Source organism: Hirundo rustica, chromosome 27 (genome assembly GCF_015227805.2).
Source record: "Hirundo rustica isolate bHirRus1 chromosome 27, bHirRus1.pri.v3, whole genome shotgun sequence".
NCBI classification, from domain to species: Eukaryota; Metazoa; Chordata; class Aves; order Passeriformes; family Hirundinidae; genus Hirundo; species Hirundo rustica.
The window spans coordinates 2986607-3004483 of record NC_053476.1 but is presented as its reverse complement, the minus strand read 5'-3'; the positions used below and the strand labels follow the sequence as shown (position 1 = coordinate 3004483).

Here is a 17877-nt window from a genome sequence, read left to right as displayed (position 1 = left end):
CGCGGCGCAGCCATGGCGGACGAGGATGACCTGCCCGTCGTCACCTTCGGGAATCTCATGACCGAGGGGATAACCCTGAGCCGGCGTGGCCAGCACGACAAGGCTCTGGGCTGCTTCAATGACGTGAGGGCCCTCGGCGGGAGGGGGCTCGGGGGGGGGCCGCCGTGACGGGACGCGGTTCGGTTCGGGCGGGAGAGGAGGAAGCGCGGGGACCCGCGGCATGAGGGGGAGGCACGGAGGGACGTGTTCCCAGGAGGTCCCAACGCGAGGGGTGACTCAGTTCAGGGACAGGGCAGCGCCTGCTGCACAGAGAACCTGTGAAAAAAAACCCAGAAGATTCTTTTTAGTAAAATCTTTGTAGTTTTATCCTCATCCATCGTCAAGATCCATGTGGGAACTGCAGCATCAAGTACCTGCAACTTGTGTATTTGTGGTATTGAGCCAGCACAGGTGACATGTCCATATCTGTGGTTCCAGGCACTGAAGCTGAGAGCAGGAGACAAGCACTGCCTTATCACCCGCTCCAAGTGTTTTCTGAAACTTGGAGACACTGAAAACTCCTTGAAAGATGCTGAAGCCTCGCTCCAAATTGACAAAACATTCCCCGAGGTAACCAGCTGAAGGGGGTCAGAGGGGGTTGGCCAAAGGCTGGCCTGGATCTGTGAGACCCTGCAGGGTGTGAGGCTGAGCTGTGAGGAAAGAGCTCACTTCAAGCACTCTCAATTTCTACTGCTCTCGGAGCTGTTGAGGTGCTCAGGCACCTCCAGGTTTGGGGTTTAATGTATGCAAGTTGTTACAGCCCTGAGCTCTCATGAATGCCTGACAGGAGTTACTTGAGGTCCATCAAAGTTTTCCCTCATGTTGTTAACTTGTTCCCCAAAATGTCGTTTTAGGGGCTTTACCAAAAAGCAGAGACCCTGTACACCATGGGTGACTTTGAGTTCGCGCTGGTGTTTTACCACCGGGGCCGAAGGCTCCGCCCAGATCTGCACAAGTTCCAGCTGGGCATCGACAAGGCTGAGGAGGCGATTGTCAACTGCATTGGGAGTAAGAAGTGTCCCTTTCTGGCCCCATGAGCCCAGACAATGCTGTTCAGGGCACAGCTGATGGCAAATCAGCTCTGCAACTGAATCGAGAGCCCCACACCAGAGCCTCTCTGCTTCTGGGTCCGTGTTATTTGTGGCAGATAAATCCAGAAGCACCAGGAAGCACCACAAAGAGACAACCCTGCTCTTTTTTTCTTTCATTCTTTCTTTCTCCCCTGAACACCTGTTCATACACAGTGTGTGATTCCTTTAGTTCTGTAGTTAATCCTGACACTCCAGTTTCCAAAATCATCGTGGAAACTTTCCAGAGAATACAGACCAGAGCAGCTCATCTCATCAGTGGCCTGCTTATGGCCTCTCAGTACATGAGAGTGGCTGACAAGAAAGTTGAGAACATTATTTACAAAGGCCTGGAGTGTCAGGACAAGGGGGAATGGCTTCCCACTACCAGAGGACAGGATTAGACGGGATATTGGGAAGAAAATCTTCCATGTGAGGGTGGGGAGGCCCTGGCATCTGAGGATGCCCAGAGCAGCTGTGGCTGCCCCTGGATCCCTGTAAGTGTCCAAGGCCAGGCTGGATGGGGCTTGGAGCAGCCTGGGATAGTGGGAGGTGTTCCTCCCCATGGGAGGTGGAATTCCAGGAGATGGAACTGGATGAGCTTTAAAGTCTCTTCCAATCTAACCCATTCTGGGATTCCATGATTCTATGATCTACCTCCAGCACTAACTACAGAATCCATTTTGAGATCTTTATCCCTGTATTCAAAGCTTGGAATGAAATGTGCCATGCCACCCCAGACTGGCCTCCTGAAATCCTGACTCTCCTCCAACTTTCATTGCAAAAGAGCAGTGAAACTTTGACTCTTGTAACAAGCTCTGCTTTCACCGTTCCTGGCTCAGATCACCGAGCAAGTCCTGTAGAGACAGGAAAGGCCAAGGACCTCGTGGGGTTCAAAACAAACAGAAAATCCCTTTTCCCTTAGTTTTTCTCTCAGTCCTGCCATCAGGCATGGACAGGATGTGTCCCCCTGTGGGGCACAGATGCGTCTCACCTGGGGCTGCCACCTCTGACACGTGAGTGGAACCTCCGTGCAGGGCTTCTCTGGGGCTGCCAAACCTGCCCGGTGGGTCGGAGCCGCTCCGGTGCATCCCGGAGCCTGTCCCTGCCCAGCACCTGGCACACCCCTCTCACACCCTACACAGATTCCCAGGTAGGCCAGGGCCTCCCTCTCCCAGAATTTCAAAACTTCAGCCCTCCCCCAGTGCCAGGGATTAACACGTGCCAGTAGCACAAGAGCCTGCAGCGCTTTCATATGGGATGGTTATTTAAAAAACAGGGAAGGTTTCCAGATCTGGTTTGCTTTCCTCCATTCCTGCTGCTTCCTGAGCTTAGCACAATGCTCAGATATCATCACAGCTCCAGATGAAATCTTCCCAGCTCAATATCCTGAGCCAAGATCTCTAACCACCCTTGGGCCCCCTGGGCTGCAGGCACAAGAATGGATTAAAAAACTAGAAAACTCTTATTTTAAATCAGTCAATAGCTCGTAGATGCAGGGAAGCATGGAAACACGTCAGCATGCATCTGGATGTTTGAATAGTCGGGAAATGCACACGCATGAATGCACGCAGGGTACATCCCCAAACTGCTTCCCTGACTCTGCTTCACCTGGATGGAAGGGAACACCTGCTCCCATGACCTGCCTGTGTTTGTGCTGCGGGTCTGGGCCCCGTGGCTGTGCCAAAGGGAATTCTGCAGCAGCCTCAGAAGCTCTGTCCATCCCTCAGACCAAACAGAGCTGTTCCTCACTCTTCCCTCCCAGGGTGCAGAGAGATGGTGGTGCTGTGGGTCAAGTGAAAACACAATGGGCCTTGTGGCTTAATCAGTGCACAAACCTTTAAATTACCTTTTCTTCCATTTTATGCTCCTTCTCCTTCAGTTTCTGTGCAGGGTGCACCCTGTCTGTAGGAATATTGCATCAGTAGCCCCTGGTGCCGTGTGAAGTAAAATCCCAAGAGGATCTGGTGGATGAGCTGCATTCCCTGCTCCCAGAACACACCAACACCCCGCCATTCCGTGGGAAAGAATTAGAAAAGCTTTGGTTGAAACAGAACTTTTTGGGCTTGGCACCTTTATGGGCATTTTACGGACGACACCCTGCATGGCTGCTGTGCAGCACTAACACAGACTCCTCTGTGTCTGCAGATCCATCCTTGGTGAAGCTGGAGAGCAAGGAGGAGCTGTGCTTTGTGAGCAGGCAGGCAGAGGTACAGCACGGGGCTCCTGCTGAAGAAACTTCTAGAGTTGCTGTAATGCTGAAATGGGCACCAAAGGAGTGACAGTCCCCACAGGGACATGGCTGTGGGAGCAGTGGAGCTGCTGAAGGGCCTCTTGAGCATTAAAACACACTGGCTCATCATGAGAATGTTTGTCACCTGCTTCTACAGCAGGTCTGGCCCAAGCCACCCAGAAGTTAAAGGGGAAGGCAGAAGGGCAGGAAGAGCCAACATGCAGGAACAAAACTTGGAATTCCTCCTCTAGCTCGTATCTGGAGGTATTGCCAGACACCCATCCGAGGCTATTGAGTAACAGCTCAGAGGTCGAGGAGGGCACAGTGAGCTCCAATATTGACTTTGGGTTTACCTGATGGTTAAGGGTCACAGTTTTGATAATGATCACTTTCTTTCTTGCTTCACTTTTGGGTGCTCCCTTGCAGTAGTGTTTTGTTCCTCTGAGAGGCCAGAACTAGTTCTTACCCTTTCTGTAACACCCTCATGGTCCCCAAGGACCACAATTGGCTGCAGAATTTCAGTTGCTCCTGGCCAAAGCAGCTGTTGAGACACTGACTTTTTGCTTTTATTTAAAAAACAAGCTGTCTTATATGGAGCATAAACAGAATTCCGCTCATTCCAGTGTTCTCCACTGATGTCCCCCAACTCCTTTTACTTTTTTTTCCAACTGCAGAGCAAAAAAGACAAGCAGAAACAGCAGAACAAACCAACTAAGGATCAAAAACAGACGAAGAAGAAGAGTCCAAAAACAGAGCAACAGCTTCTGGGAGCGCTTTATGCTGACAAGGCATTCCTGGAGAAGTTGCTCAAGGATGAAGGTGTTTCTCCTTCTCAGCAGATTCTATTTTTCTTTCATCCCTTTTTTATTCTTCTTTATTTCTTCTTTTATATCGCTGTGACTCTTTGTTAGTTGTACCAGAGCTCACATAGCACATGGTGCTCGCAGTGGTGGGGACACAGGGAGGTGTCTGCTCATGGGGCTGTGACTCCTCTGTGGTTTGTTATAAATGCTGTTAAGGTTAAGATGCAGGAATTGGAGAAGTATCTTATTTTAGAAAAAGGCACAAAGATGATTCTCCTTTAGTCATATTTCTAAGGAACTTTTCACCCAGAAATAGAGAAGTGATTAATATTTGGTTTGCTCACAAGTTTTCCAGTGTTGCCAGCATTAATTACACATGTGGGCGGTCTGGTTTGCAGGCAGGTAAAAGCCTTCTCAGTTTCCATCTGCCAGCTTGATCCACAGCACTGTTCAAAGTGCCCTGTCAGTACAGATGTGCCGTACAGATGTTCTGTCCCAGAGGCCAGGTGCTCAGCACAGCTGGCCCCACCGACTGGGCCCCTTCTTGGCTCTGATCAGCAGATGTGAGGCTGGAACATGAGCTCAGCTCACTGAACCCCACGGGATGGGTAACAGTTTATTGTTAACTCCCCCATCACCTCAGCTCTGAGGAGCACAGGACACTTTCATTTCCAGGACTGTCTGTGCCAGAACAGAAAAACATTCCCAACCAATTCCCCACTGAGCTGCAGCTCAGGTCTGTTGATTCTCACCTGACTTCTACCTTATCTTATTTCCAGACTTGATGCAGAGTAGCACAAGGCAGGGGATCAAAGTCATGGACCTGGTTTTGAGTGGCATCTCCTACCTGAACCACCGGCGGGACTTCTGGCAGCAGCAGAAGCCGATGTACGCCCGGGCGTACGAGCGCAAGGTCCAGCGGCAGGGCCGGATGCAGGACAAGAAAGAGAAACCGTCTGACATTAGCAGATCCATCGCAAAGAATATGGAGGATATTGAGCTGTGTAGGTCCCTGGCTGGAAGCTGAGTGCCTCCCACTGCTGTGAGGAGCTTAAACTATTCCCAGGCTTCTCTGAGGGTTGGCCACTTCACCAGGTCTCAATTCCCCAGTCTCACAGAATCCCAAGTTGGTCTGGGTTGGAAGGGACCTTGAAGTTCAGACCGTTCCACCCCCCCACTATGGGCAGGGACACCTTCCACTATCCCAAGTTGCTCCAAGCCCCATCCAACCTGGCCTGGAACACTTCCAGGGATGGGGAATTCACAACTTCTCAATGTCTCCGTGTCACACCCCAGTGCTGGCCAGAGGTTCCGCTGAGGAAAGCTGCAAGAAAGCTGAGCGTATGCTGAAAAGGATACAAGCGTGGTCAGAGAATGAAGTTCCCAACAAGAATGAACTGATTGGGGATCTCCACAACTGCATTGGGAATGCACAGCTGGCAATGGGACAGATGGAGGCGGCTTTGCGCAGCCATAAGATGGATCTGGATTGTGCTAGGCAGAAGTAAGTTCTGGGAGGTTCAGGCGGGTGGAGAAAGGGGAAAGTGCCTCTGTGGGGGTGTTTTAGCATTAGGTAACGTAATTCTCACCTGGGGAGTTTAACAGGGTTACACATTCAGCTCTGCCCAAGTATTAGGGCCTGTGGTGACTTTTTATCTTCACTAATTCAAAATAAGGAGCCTGAAGCAGATTTTTAAGGATCCACAGCAGAGGGCACATCAAAACCTCTGCCATAGCAAAACAAAACAGGAACACAAATCCCAGTCTCAGCACTTGAATCTTGAGTGGGCTTTTCCTTCTCAGGAAAATCAGGCTTGAAACTGCACCAGTTTTCTGCTACTTCTTGTCTTAAACTCCTTTTCATAGAGACCATTTAGCATGGCTCGAAATAAAGGTCTCTTCCTGTCTGCACTGGACACACCCCATGACTCTTCCAGCTGAACCACAGTGGAGCAAAATGTAATCTTAGATTTAGCAAGAGTTTGCAAAGCATAGCAGAAATCATGGAACCGTGTCTTGAAGTGATTCGGGACTTACGCTTGGCAGTAGCGCACTGAGCTTTTAAAACCGTCACTGAGTGGTTGTTTCTCATTTTCAAAACTCCTTTTGGAAATAAATGTTGGTTTAGGAAAAGGCTGCTTCTCTCCTGGTGATGCCACTCCCCGAGCTGGCCAGGTAAAGGCAGGGATTAGCAGGAGAGGGGCGGGCGGAGGCGCCCGGGGTTGGGAGCTCTCGAAAGCCCAAGCTGCCTTCGAGCACCGGCGGTGACGGGCGGGCCGCGCCCTCTGGCGGCTGGAGCCGCCGCTAATGACTCGTTAATGACCCGCGTTAATGAGCCCGCGACGGCGGTTTGAACTGCATGATCCCTTCCCACCCAAACCGGTCTGTGATTCTATGACTCCCGTCGCATTTATCTGCTCCTCGCATATAAATGGCTTTTCCATCGCTAAGGTAAGGGTAGGCAAAGCCGCTTCTGAAGATGAGAATGAGGATAATTAAGAAAAAAATTAAAGCCCACAGGGTCTGTTATTACAGAAGGAGCTGCTTGTAGCATGGAGCAAAGCTCGGTCCAAGCGCGGGGTCGGGGCTGCTGTCAGGAGCCTGGAGACACACTGCAGACACCTTTTTGTGTCTTTGCTCTGAAACACAGAAATCATCCATGACTGTCAGGGACACAGAGGGAAACAGAAGCAAAGAAAAGTGGAAAGACATTCCCAAGGGCTGCCAGATTTGCACATAAATTAATAATAATCAAAGACACATTTCCCTTGTGTCTCATGGGGTCAGCTGCCAGAGCTGTAGATAAAATCAAAAGTCAAAAATCAACCTTGATTTAATGACTTTCAGCCTGACCTGGGCCCTTTACTTCCCAACACTTTTCTGGGGGCATGGGGAGCACCAAAGGGACCATGAGGCTGAAGAAACCCAGAGTGAGGGAGGAACAGGACGATGTCAGTGCCACAATCCCTTTGTCTCCCTGTCTCAGCGCTCTGACGGATGCCGTGTCCCGGGCCCTGGACAACATTGGCCATGTGTACGCCCGGATCGGCGAGTTCCAGCAGGCCATCAACACGTACGTACAGCCCAGCAGCAAAGGCATCAGGGGCTTGGAGTGACCCAGGCCGTGGTTCTTCAGCTGTGTGTTCTCACTGCAGCCAGGCCTGGGGAAATTTTCACACCCGAGCCCTCTGCTATCACATCAGTGGTTGAGTCGTAAAGGGTTGGTAAAGCTGTATCTGTCTTACTCTGCTTGAAGCTGGGAGGAGAAGATTCCGCTGGCTCAATCCAGCCTGGAGAAGGCCTGGCTGTTCCATGAAATTGGGCGGTGCTACCTCGAGCTGGGTAAAGCTGAAATAGCCCAAGATTACGGCCAGAAGTCCCTGCAGTCAGCAGATGAAGAAGGAGATGTGGAGTGGCAGCTCCACGCCACGGTGCTGGTGGCACAGGCACAAGGTAAAGATGTGGGTACAGGTTTTGCTCTCAGGGTGGAGAAGCTGGTCTGAAAACATCTCTAGGATTTAACAGCCAAAGCAACAGCTCAGAGCAAGACTGGCTTGATTACTTCTTGGTGTTCTCCTGATCCTGAGCTAAACCAGCTGATATCCTTGTCTGTTCCAGTGAAATTGAAAGATTACCCGTCTGCAATCTTGAATTTTGAAAGGGCTTTGGAGAAGGCGAAGCTCGTGCCCAGTGAAGCTGCTCAAAATGCCATCATTGCGGTAAGGGGGCTGCTGAGGGGAGGAGGAGCTCTGGGCAGCCTCTGTGAGGAGCTGTTATCCCAGCTGGAATACTCCAGCCAGTAATGCCGTAGAAATGCAGTTTTACAGTAGGAAAGGATTTGGTAATGAAAGCAGAAAACAAAAGAAAACAGGAAAATGTTGGGTATGTAGCTGCATTTCTAGGGCTTTTATTAAGAACTTCATCCCTTTCAGGCCTTGGATAACGTGAGCAAAAGCTTCATTGCGGAGCTGAACAAAAGCGGCAAATGCAGGACGCTTTCCTTACATGAAGGTACTTGTCATTCACACCTCTGCACCCAGAAACGGGAAAAAAAAACCCCACTCTCCTGTTCTGCACGTCAGCAGCACCTTAGAATTTCCACAGCACCCACTTCCTTGCAAGTATTAAATTAAAATCTTGGTGGGAGTCCAGCATTGCTTCAGCTGCGCTCCCAGGCCCGGCCGTGAGCAGCTTAAGTGTGGGAGATGTCCGCGCTCCCCGAGTGTCCCCTGCGGGCTGGCCCGGTGTCACCCACACCCCGGGTTCGGCGGCAGGGTCCTGGCAGGGACTGCCCGGGGCTGCTCCCCTCAGGCCGTGCAGCACCTGCCATCCCAGGACCTAGACGGGAGTGAGATTCCTGGTGAGGGTAAGGGAGCCCAGGAGTCTTTCTTGTGCCCAACTGCTGAGTTCCAGGACTTGGCTTAAGTTTCCTTTTCCCTTCCCAGATCGCCTCTTCAGCAGTGAAAACATAAAAAGCACCACTGAGAATGCAAAAAGGAAGGAAGGGAATCGAGCTGAAAAGCCGTAAGAGGAAGCCAGAAACGGTACATAAGCAGAAGGAAACGATACATAAAGCAGACGGAATCGTTAGAGAGGGGAAAACGGACAAGGAAATAAAGGAGAGCACTGGGGGAAAGTAAAGCCTAGGCGGGAAAATTAAATAAATATTGAGCAAGCGTCATACCAGCACTGGAGTGGGGTGTCCCCAGCAGGGAAGGAGCTGGTCTGAGCCGCCGCCGTGCTCGGAGCGCTGCTCTCCCCGCCCCGTACCCCCCTCGGGCGGTCCCGGCAGCATCCCCGGCTCCGGGCGGGGCGGGGGGCTGAGCCCCGGGCCCCCCCTTTGCCCCGGGGAGGGTTCGGCCCGGCCCTCGGGGGCGGGCGGGCCCCGGGGCTATGAAAGGAGCCGCGGTCGTGCCCGCCCCAGAGCCGCTTCCCCGCAGCGCCGCTCCGCACCGGCGGCCGCCCCGGAGCCGCTGCCCTCACCATGGTAAGCGGGACCGGCGGGATGGGGACTGGGATCGGGGATGGGATCGGGACCAGCATCGGGACCAGCATCGGGATCAGCATCGTGATCGGGGCCGCCGCTCCGCCCGGCAAAGGTTTCGATTCCCGGAAGCGCCGGCGGCTTCGCCGACATGTGGGCGCTGGGTCTGGGGGAGCGGAGGCAGCCGGGCCCCGAGAACGGCCCTGGGCGCTGGTGGCTCCGTCTCGGGGGTCCCGGGAGCCATCGCTCCCTCCACGCGAGCCCCTGTTCCATGGGGAGCAGGAGACAAGCGGGAGCTTTGTGGGGGCGGCGGGGGCGGGCCGGGCCCGGCTCAATGGGAGATTGTCCGGCCAGACCCCGCTCCCCCGGGCTCTGCGGAGCCTTTGTCCGCCCGGCCCGGCCCGTGAAGGCGCCCGTTGTCCCCGAGCCGGCGGCGAACAATAGCCCGGGGGGGCCGCGATTGTTCCTTTGTTCGAGGGGCTGAAAAGCGCCTCAGTCCCTTCGGCAGCTGCCGCGGCAGAACAGCGGCCCCGGTCCCCGCCCGCGGGACAGCCCGGTGCGGGGACAGCCCGGCCCGGGGCCGCCGCAGCACCGGCTCCGGCCGTGCGACCCCCTGGCAAGCGGGGCACCGGTGCTGCGAGAAGGAGCAGCGCTCCAGGTAACTCACCGGCTTCTCTTTGTGAGCACTTGGAGCCCCCAGTCCGCGGGGAAGGCAGCACGGGGAGCCCGCAGGTCCCTGCTGCTCTCAGGGCTTGTCCCTGTCTGGGTGTGAAGCTGCAGCTGAGCCCAGGGGAACTGTGGGGTCCTGCTCCCGTTCCCAAGGCATTTGGAACCAAAACCCATCTGCACCTTCTGGAATAAAGAGATGGGGAAATTAATATCTGAAAAGTGTTTTTTAAAAACGGCAAACTGGAAAAATATTTTTCTGGCCTAGGCAGAGCAGTTATGTTTTATGTAAAACTTCTCGATTTTTGCATTGAAGGCAAACCTCACTTCTTGGGCATCACTCCCACGGTCTTTGCCTTAAGCAGGTCCAGTGGATCCCAGGCTGGGCCCACAGGCAGCTGAGGAGGGTGGAAAGTTCGTGTATTGCCCCAACAGTGTCTGCCTCATTGATACTATTGAGGACTTGCACAGCTGAAGAAATCCCTCATTTCCTTTTAGTCTCGTGTTTTCCCAGGCCCTGCTGGGAATTAATCTGGGATTCTGCTTACCAGAGCTGCTGGCAGGAGGGGAGGGAGAGCCTGTGCCAGCAGCCAGTGGTATTTTCCACTCGCTGCTGCCAGCCACGAGTGTTTCGTTTCCTCCAGCACTCGAGGTTTCACTTTCGAGTTCTGCCGAACAGCTGCTGGGAGGGGTTTGGCTTTCCTGGAAGCCATCTAAATTGCTCTTCCCAAGAGGAGCCCGAATTCCCTCCTGTGAGGCGCTCAGCTACTGATCCTCAGTGCAGCTGAGAGAGACACGACGTTAAACTTGAGGGCTGCTCTAGGAAACAAGCCTCTTCCCTGGGAACAGAGTTTGTGATTCAGATGAAGGGACAGGAGTGTGGCAGCTCTCAACCTGCAGGGACTTTCAGTTCCCCTTGTGCTCCTCCACGGGTCACTGCCCTCGCATCTGGCAGCCACGGCTGTTCAAGTGTTCAGACTAAATGTGCCACACGAGGAGCTCTGCCTGGGTGGGAGCTTTGTGGCAGCTCATGGTTCCTCAGAAACCCCTTCCTAGTGGGGCAGGACTGCAGCTGCCGAGGCCAGAGCGGGGAGCAGGGCTGAACCGTCAGCCCTTGGGTGGGATGCCATGGATCCCTGCTGTGCCACCAGGGATGTGGGAGAAGGTGTCAGCTGAGCAGGGCACCCAAGTGAGGGAGTGTGGGGGAGATGCTTCCTGTGCCCCATCCTTTCCGCTACAGGACCCAGCAGGGCCACATTGTCTCTGGGGTTCCTGCCCTGCAAAGTGTTTTCTCTTTCCATTTCAGAACAGAGGTTTCTCCAAGAAGAGTCACACTTTCCTGCCTAAAATATTTAGAAAAATGTCTACTCAATCAGCGAAAGAGAGACCTGAGAGTTTGCATTTCCCGTTCCTGGATGACGAAGACACCATCTCCACACTCAAAGAATCCAAAACCTTTTTCATCCTCCGGGGCCTGCCTGGCAGCGGGAAGTCCACCCTCGCCCAGGCCATCCACGATCGGTACAAAGATGCCTGCAGGGTCATCTCTGTTGATCACTATAAAATTGCACCATCCGTAAGAAGCACCATTCCCGAAGAGTACTCCAAGGTGGATGAGGATCTAGTTGACTATTGCAAACGGGAGATCAGCGTCATTGTTTTGGATGACACTCACCATGAGCGGGAACGGCTGGACCAGCTCTTTGACATTGCTGACAAGTACCGGTACAAAGTCATCTTTGCTGAGCCCAAAACCCCGTGGCGCTTGGATTGTCCCCAGCTAAAGGACAAGAATCAATGGAAACTGTCTGTGGAGGAGCTGAAGAAGATGAAGCCAAGCTTGGAGAAGGAATTCCTCCCCATGTATTTTGGGTGGTTTTTGAGCAAAAGAAGTTCGGAGATCCTGAGGAAGGCTGGCCAGGCGTTCTTGGATGAGCTTGGGAGTCTCAAAGCCTTCAAAAAGGAGAGTAAATACTGTATGTATAGATGTTGGCTTACCGTGTTCTTACCTGTTGATGTTAATGAGTCTGATCAGCTTCTAAAGTCAATTTCTAAAGCTGTCAACAAGAAAAGTTTTTTAAGGCTACTAACCTGGTCCTCATAGTTGACAAAGTTGGTTTTGTAAGTAAAAATAAATTGGAGCTTTTCCCCAGTCTGTTTAGCTCTGTCCCCACAGGGTACTGAGCTCAGGTGGCAGCAGCAGGACATGGGATCCTGGGTTCCAGTGGGCTGGGTGGGAAAAAGGCAAAGAGAGGAAAATGGGAAAGCCTAAACAGCCCTGTCCATTAGGGGACTCTCACATCATCAGGTTTAGGATGAGCCACAATGATGCAGAGGGGTTTGGTTTCCAGTGCTCCCCAGCAGAGATGAGAAGTGAGGGCTGTGGTAGGGAAGGGAGCTGAGATGGGACCAGGGCTCATGGGTTGACACTGGGGGGATCACTTTGTGACAGTGACATTGTTTACCTGTATCTGCAGTTCCTTCTGTCGAAGATCCCAAAATAAAAATAGATCTCACCAGCTACTTTGTGAAGAGGCCACCTGGGGTCCTGCACTGCACCACGAAATACACTGAGTTTGGCAAAGCAGCTGGAGCCGAGGAATATGCGCAGCAGGAAGTGAGTGTTGGGGTCCCACCTCCTCCCCACACCCCCCACATCCCCTCCCTCCCCAGCAGGGCATCCACGAGCCTGGGAGAGGGTTGGGATGGGCTCTGCTCTGACCCGAGGCCAAATACAAGGACAGGAACTACATTTGTGTGTCCCTGTGCAGAGAAAACTCCAAATTGTGGAGATGGTGATTGTTTCCTATTCCCAAACAAAATACTCCCACTTGCCCCAATAACTTTCAGCATAGTATCTGACAGCTTGAGCTGAATTACGATGAATTGAGGCATTTAGACTCCCCAGTCAATTATTTCAGAGCTCATAAGCCCAGGTTAAACATTAGAATTTGTGAAGAACAAAGACGTTACCAGCCCCGAATCCACGGAGCTGGGACATCAGGCACCGACCTTCTCCTTGCTCTTGGGTATTTTGACCGTGTCACAGCAAGAGCTGCCACGAGCAGCCAGGTCCCCGAGCGTGGGCACGGTGAGCCCGGCGCAGCGCCGCCAATCCCCAGGCGCAGGCACTGACGCTGTCCCGCCTGCGTGTCCCTCTCCTCCAGGCCGTCAAGGCTGCCTACGGCAAAGGCTTCACCCTCTCCATCTCGGCGCTGTTCATCACCACAAAGACTGTCGGGGCTCGCATCGAGCTGAACGAGCAGCAGCTGCTGCTCTGGCCCGGGGACGCCGACAAGATCCTGCCCGCGGACAACCTCCCGCGGGGCAGCCGCGCCCACATCACCCTCGGCTGCGCCAACGGCGTCGAAGCCGTCCAGACCGGGCTCGACCTGCTGGAGTTTGTGAAGCTGGAAAAGGCGGGGAACAAAGGGGAGCAAGTGGGGGAAATTGGAGGAGGGAAACTGCTGTATTTTGATAACGGTATGTGGATGCTTGTTCTGGCGAAAAAGATTGATGTCAGGGCGATATTCTCGGGATACTATGGGAAGGGAAAACTCGTGCCAACGCAGAGCACCAACAAACGGGGCTCTGCCTTTACCTCCTGCACCATCATCTAGGAGCACAGGCAGTGCAGCTCCTCGGTTTGTTTTTAAAAGGCAAGTAACTCCTGTAACCTTAAAAGTGTAAAGAGAAATAATTCTACCTTTACTAAAGTCAACCCTCCTGCCCACCCCAGCGTGAAGCCTCTGGGGAGTTATCGGCCTCAGAAGAGGAAGAAAACAAGCAACTCCTGCCTGAAACTGTCATGGATTTTAATGTGAGTGTTGGAGGGAAGCAGCTGGGTGTCCTGCTTGTTTTCTTCCTTGGAGAAAGATCAGCTCTGGGGCTTTTATCGCTTCCCTCTGAACCACAATCGTTCGATCTTTACCCGTTGGCACTGACCAAAGCCTGTCAGTTGCTGGTCTGAAGCCAAGGGAACTGCAGGATTTCCCTCCCCTCCTACACCCAGGGACTGACACTGGCCACTCTGGCAGCTGATTACAGGGTCAGAACTAGCGAGACCCAGGCGTGGGTCACTCCTGTCAGGAGTCCTGTCCTTACCCAGGGTTTGGCCCCTAAGGACAGACCTAATCGCAGGCCGGTCCCGTAGCTGGGCTCCATCCCAGCTCCTGTCCCTCACAGCAGAGATGCTCTGGGGACAGCCAGGAGGAGGGCACTGTGCCATGGTTATGTCTTAAAGACACCAACCATGAACTTTGGGGAAATCAAGTGAAACACCAGGACAGGGAGCCACTTCCCTCCCCCCGGGCTGGACCAAGCACCATCCGCTGTCCTGTAGGGAACAACCCTGCCTTGGCAGGGAGTGGAAGAGATGAACTAACATCTTTTCCATCTTATTTGATAGAAACTAAAATCATGTCTGAAGTACACAACTGGACTTCATGCAAGATTTTACTCCCTTCCTCTAATGCACTTGAATGTTAAGAGTTAGGCTGGAGTAACCCCGTAGCGTAGGAAGCAGAGACACCGTAACCGTGTAACTCAACGTCTGCTCAAACCTAAACCCTGGCTGGAAGTTACTGACCCAGCACTTCTGTCATTAAATCTGTTCTATTGAAACTTGGGTTTGTGCTCTGCCAGGCCCTGGCCCAGCGGGGCGGTGGCTCCTGAGCATTGTTTAACACAAAGCTCCACTAACAGCCCCAGGGAAGGTCCCAGCTCGACCTCCTGCTCTGGGCTCAGGGTCTGGGGAGCAGCAGAGTGGCATTAACCCACACTAACACTGTAAATACTCACTGTGTTTGAGGCGTGGGCTGGGCTGGGGCTGGCGCTGGGCACGGCTCACCCTGAGTCCAGTGTTGCTGGGGCATTTCTCATCTGACTGCTGAGGCCAAAAGCAGGGAGAGCTTTGGTGCTTTTCTGGTACCAAACACTCTGCCATGAAAGCAAAATACTTCCTGCTGTTCAGAAGCAAAGATTATTTCAAAAAATAAATTCTCATTATAACATAAAATAGTGAGCTGTAAACTCACCCAGAGCACCTGTGACCCTTCACTGGTAAATCCCTCCAAGCTTCTGCACTGGCAGCAGCCGAGTGCCCAACGCTCAGCCTGACAGAACCTCAAGGGTTTGTTTCACCAAAGCTCTACAAGGTATTTGCCAGCAGCTGCTCAGGGGCCAGCTGAACCCACCCCTCCAGCGCCCAGATCACTCCAGCACCGGAATACACGGCTGGAATCTCTCCTTCATCTGCCTGTTCAAGAACAACAGTGACACTGTCGTCGTTTGAGTTTTTATTAGTTTGTACATCATATACAGTTTATAATAAAGTAAAACCGATTGCATATGGGTCTGCTCAGGCTGATTTCCCATACAAACACGGCATCAGGAGTTCTGCTAAGGAAGTAAACAACAAATATTCACATTTTTACCATTCACATCCTAGAAAGGTCCAAGAGGGACAGTTGGTACCGATGCGGAGCCTGGCTGGGAGAGGATGAGGAGTTTGGCAAAGCAATGAGACAGCGATTGCTCCATGCAATTCCCCTTTCCTCCCAGGGAAAGGTTGAGCTATGTACACTGAGGTAAACATTCCGAATTCCAATTCAGATAAATACGGCAGCGCAGGGACAAGCTCCTCTCCAAGCGGCTTCGCATCGGTGCCTGGATTTGTCCTGACTGTTCCATGATGTTGTGACACACGTGCACTGTGGGGTTCTGGGTGCTCCCCCTGTGGCCCCTGGGATGCCACCTCACACCACACTCTGTTCACACGAGCCATTAGGGGACAGTGGGGACAGGGCTGGGCTGCTCCTCCTGCTGGAGGCTCCCCATGGATCCTGCCCTCCTGGGCCACCCCTGGAGCTCCAGCTTGGGCACAGTGTCTCAGCTCCCACCAACAGACCAGAGCTCTCCCTCCAAGCTCGGATCTGGGTAAGGGGAAATGCCCAGCACTGCTCCAAGAAGGGACAAACCCATCCACGATGCTGGGAGTGGGGAGAGCCGGGCCTGGCCAGGAAGGCCAAAGCATTTCACATTTTCACATCGGCTCTCACAGTCATGCAGGGACCCAGAACAGCCCCACAGAGCCAAGGGCAGGGACAGCCACCAGCTACTGCCACCTACCCCTGACACAGCCCTGACACAGCCACCCAGGGACTAGCACTGCTCCAGGGACACAGATGGATGCAGCACATAGCTGTCCTGTTCCCTAGGGAAGAGGAGGGGAGAGGACAAGGCACGAATTTAAACAGGATGAAACCCATCCATTGGAAATAAGAGAATATCTGGAGTCATTACTGAAACTGAGGAAGTCATTTGGAAATGGCAAAGCAGCACATGGCCCAACCCTGTGGCTGTTTGAGGGCTGCAGATCCAGGGCCAGTGTGGCTGGACAGGGACTGGCACCAGCCTCCATGTCACACACACCACGGCAGCACAGCAGAACCACGCTGTACCAGCAGATACAGAGAATGGAGGGACCCGTATTCCATGGATAATACTCTTGTACCTGAACAATTTGTCTTTCTCCCATTTTCCAACCTGCATTTCTACATTTACAACAGCCAGCAGCACTGGGGGTCCTGCTCACTGAAGACCCCCAGGATCAAAACCAACCCAGGTACATTTCTGTGCAAAGCAATGAGGAGCCTTAAGAGGGTGGCCAGAACCTCCTGAACGGACCTCAGCTTTCCAACCCAAACTGTTCCACAATTCTATGAGCATGGCCAGACAAAACCACAACCAAGGCAAAGCCTAATGGCCACACAATTCCTGATCTCCCTGCCAAAACTGCTGTCCTACAGCAGAGCCCTCACATGCCAGCTCTGCCCACAGCCACGCTCCTCACACACTTCTCTTCACAACTTCCCCAGAGAAGCTGACAGCCACTTGCCAGTTCTTGAGCTGTTCAGAGCACCCACTCCCAACTTGGCTGGTAGAAGACACCCCCTGACACCAGCCTGGTCTGGCTCTCAGCCATGGCAGTTCTGCTCTTTCCAGCTCCTTCTTGCTGGCAGCAGCTCTCGCAGCACCAGCCATCCCCCCTGAGACCCTGGCCAGGAGTTGCCAGGCTGAGAGTCACACCAAAGCATGTCCAGTCCATCCCACCATGCCTGTGCCTTGGGCAGCCCTTGCAACACCTCCTGCACCTCTGTGTGTTCTTTGTCCCAGAAACAGCACAGGCACAGCATCGCTTGAAGATGCTCATTTGTGGTCTCTGCAGCAAATCCCTGTGGCTGGTGGCACGTGGGGTTGGTGGCTCCCATGGGGCTGGTGGCTCCCTGTGGGGCTGTAAGCAGCTGGAGCACTGGCACTTGACTTCCCTGTAGCTACACCCAACCATAACCTGTGGATGATGTCCTGGAACCATGTGTGGAGGTAACGCTCCAAGCAATGCACAGCTGAGTCCATTTTTTTTGGAGAGAAGCAGAGTTTTGTCCCCCCCAGCCGTGCTGGGACACGGTGGAGGTCACAGTGCCACTGGACACTGCTGCTGCCCTGAGGTGCCAGGTGCCACCGAGCCCTGCTCTGTGCCGGGGGGAACAGGACTGCACAGGGCCTGGGGCACTCTGGGCTAGTGAAAGGTGTCCCTGACCATGGCAGGGGTTGGACTTGAGAGCCTTTAAAGCCTTCCAGCCCAACCCATTCCATGGTTCTACGCATTTGCCTTCACCTTGATTCACGTAACAACGCTCTGCAGAAAGTCTTGGCACTCACCATATGAATATTAAACTACATTAAATCATGCATTCATGTACAGGTTATAAATAGCTGCTGCATACATTTTCTCTCCCAGAAGCAGAGCCATTCCACTCCTGTGCTCCAAGGAACAGGCTCGCTCAGCTTGGAGAGAAGGGAAGGGAGGGAGGAAGCTGGTCACACTTCCCTGGGGCAGGGGAAAATGAGAATAAACCCACTGACAGACACAGAACACGGCTCTGCTCAGCGTGAGACTGAGAACAGCCCAGACAGTACAGTGACATCAACACACACACACAGGACGAGATGTCATGGATCCAAAATGCCACTAAACAGACCTTGAGAACTCTGATTTACAGTGCCAGGAAAGCTGGGGAAGCA

General features: G+C 53.2%; 2 protein-coding genes across 2 annotated transcripts; both read left to right on the top strand.

Moving 5' to 3' along the window:
• Positions 1-8824, top strand: ODAD4 (outer dynein arm docking complex subunit 4). The gene is made up of 12 exons (XM_040087490.1): positions 1-123; positions 478-609; positions 894-1047; positions 3255-3316; positions 4014-4158; positions 4922-5146; positions 5439-5646; positions 7129-7215; positions 7399-7595; positions 7761-7861; positions 8075-8153; positions 8588-8824. Exons 1-12 carry the CDS (start codon positions 13-15, stop codon positions 8668-8670), a joined length of 1584 nt encoding a protein of 527 aa, XP_039943424.1. The 5' UTR covers positions 1-12; the 3' UTR covers positions 8671-8824.
• Positions 8825-9047: 223 nt separating this feature from the next.
• CNP (2',3'-cyclic nucleotide 3' phosphodiesterase) lies at positions 9048-15140 on the top strand. The gene is made up of 4 exons (XM_040087545.2): positions 9048-9129; positions 11099-11768; positions 12270-12409; positions 12960-15140. Exons 1-4 carry the CDS (start codon positions 9127-9129, stop codon positions 13410-13412), a joined length of 1266 nt encoding a protein of 421 aa, XP_039943479.1. The 5' UTR covers positions 9048-9126; the 3' UTR covers positions 13413-15140.
• Positions 15141-17877: the final 2737 nt, after the last annotated feature.

Excerpts from the sequence above, each read along its gene's own strand:
- ODAD4 (XM_040087490.1), top strand. The coding sequence starts at position 13 with ATGGCGGACGAGGATGACCTGCCCGTCGTCACCTTCGGGAATCTCATG. Across the intron at positions 7,862-8,074 it reads CTCAAAATGCCATCATTGCG|GCCTTGGATAACGTGAGCAA; the intron begins GTAAGGGGGCTG and ends CATCCCTTTCAG. Across the intron at positions 8,154-8,587 it reads GACGCTTTCCTTACATGAAG|ATCGCCTCTTCAGCAGTGAA; the intron begins GTACTTGTCATT and ends TTCCCTTCCCAG.
- CNP (XM_040087545.2), top strand. Across the intron at positions 11,769-12,269 it reads CAAAAAGGAGAGTAAATACT|TTCCTTCTGTCGAAGATCCC; the intron begins GTATGTATAGAT and ends CTGTATCTGCAG. Across the intron at positions 12,410-12,959 it reads AGGAATATGCGCAGCAGGAA|GCCGTCAAGGCTGCCTACGG; the intron begins GTGAGTGTTGGG and ends CCTCTCCTCCAG.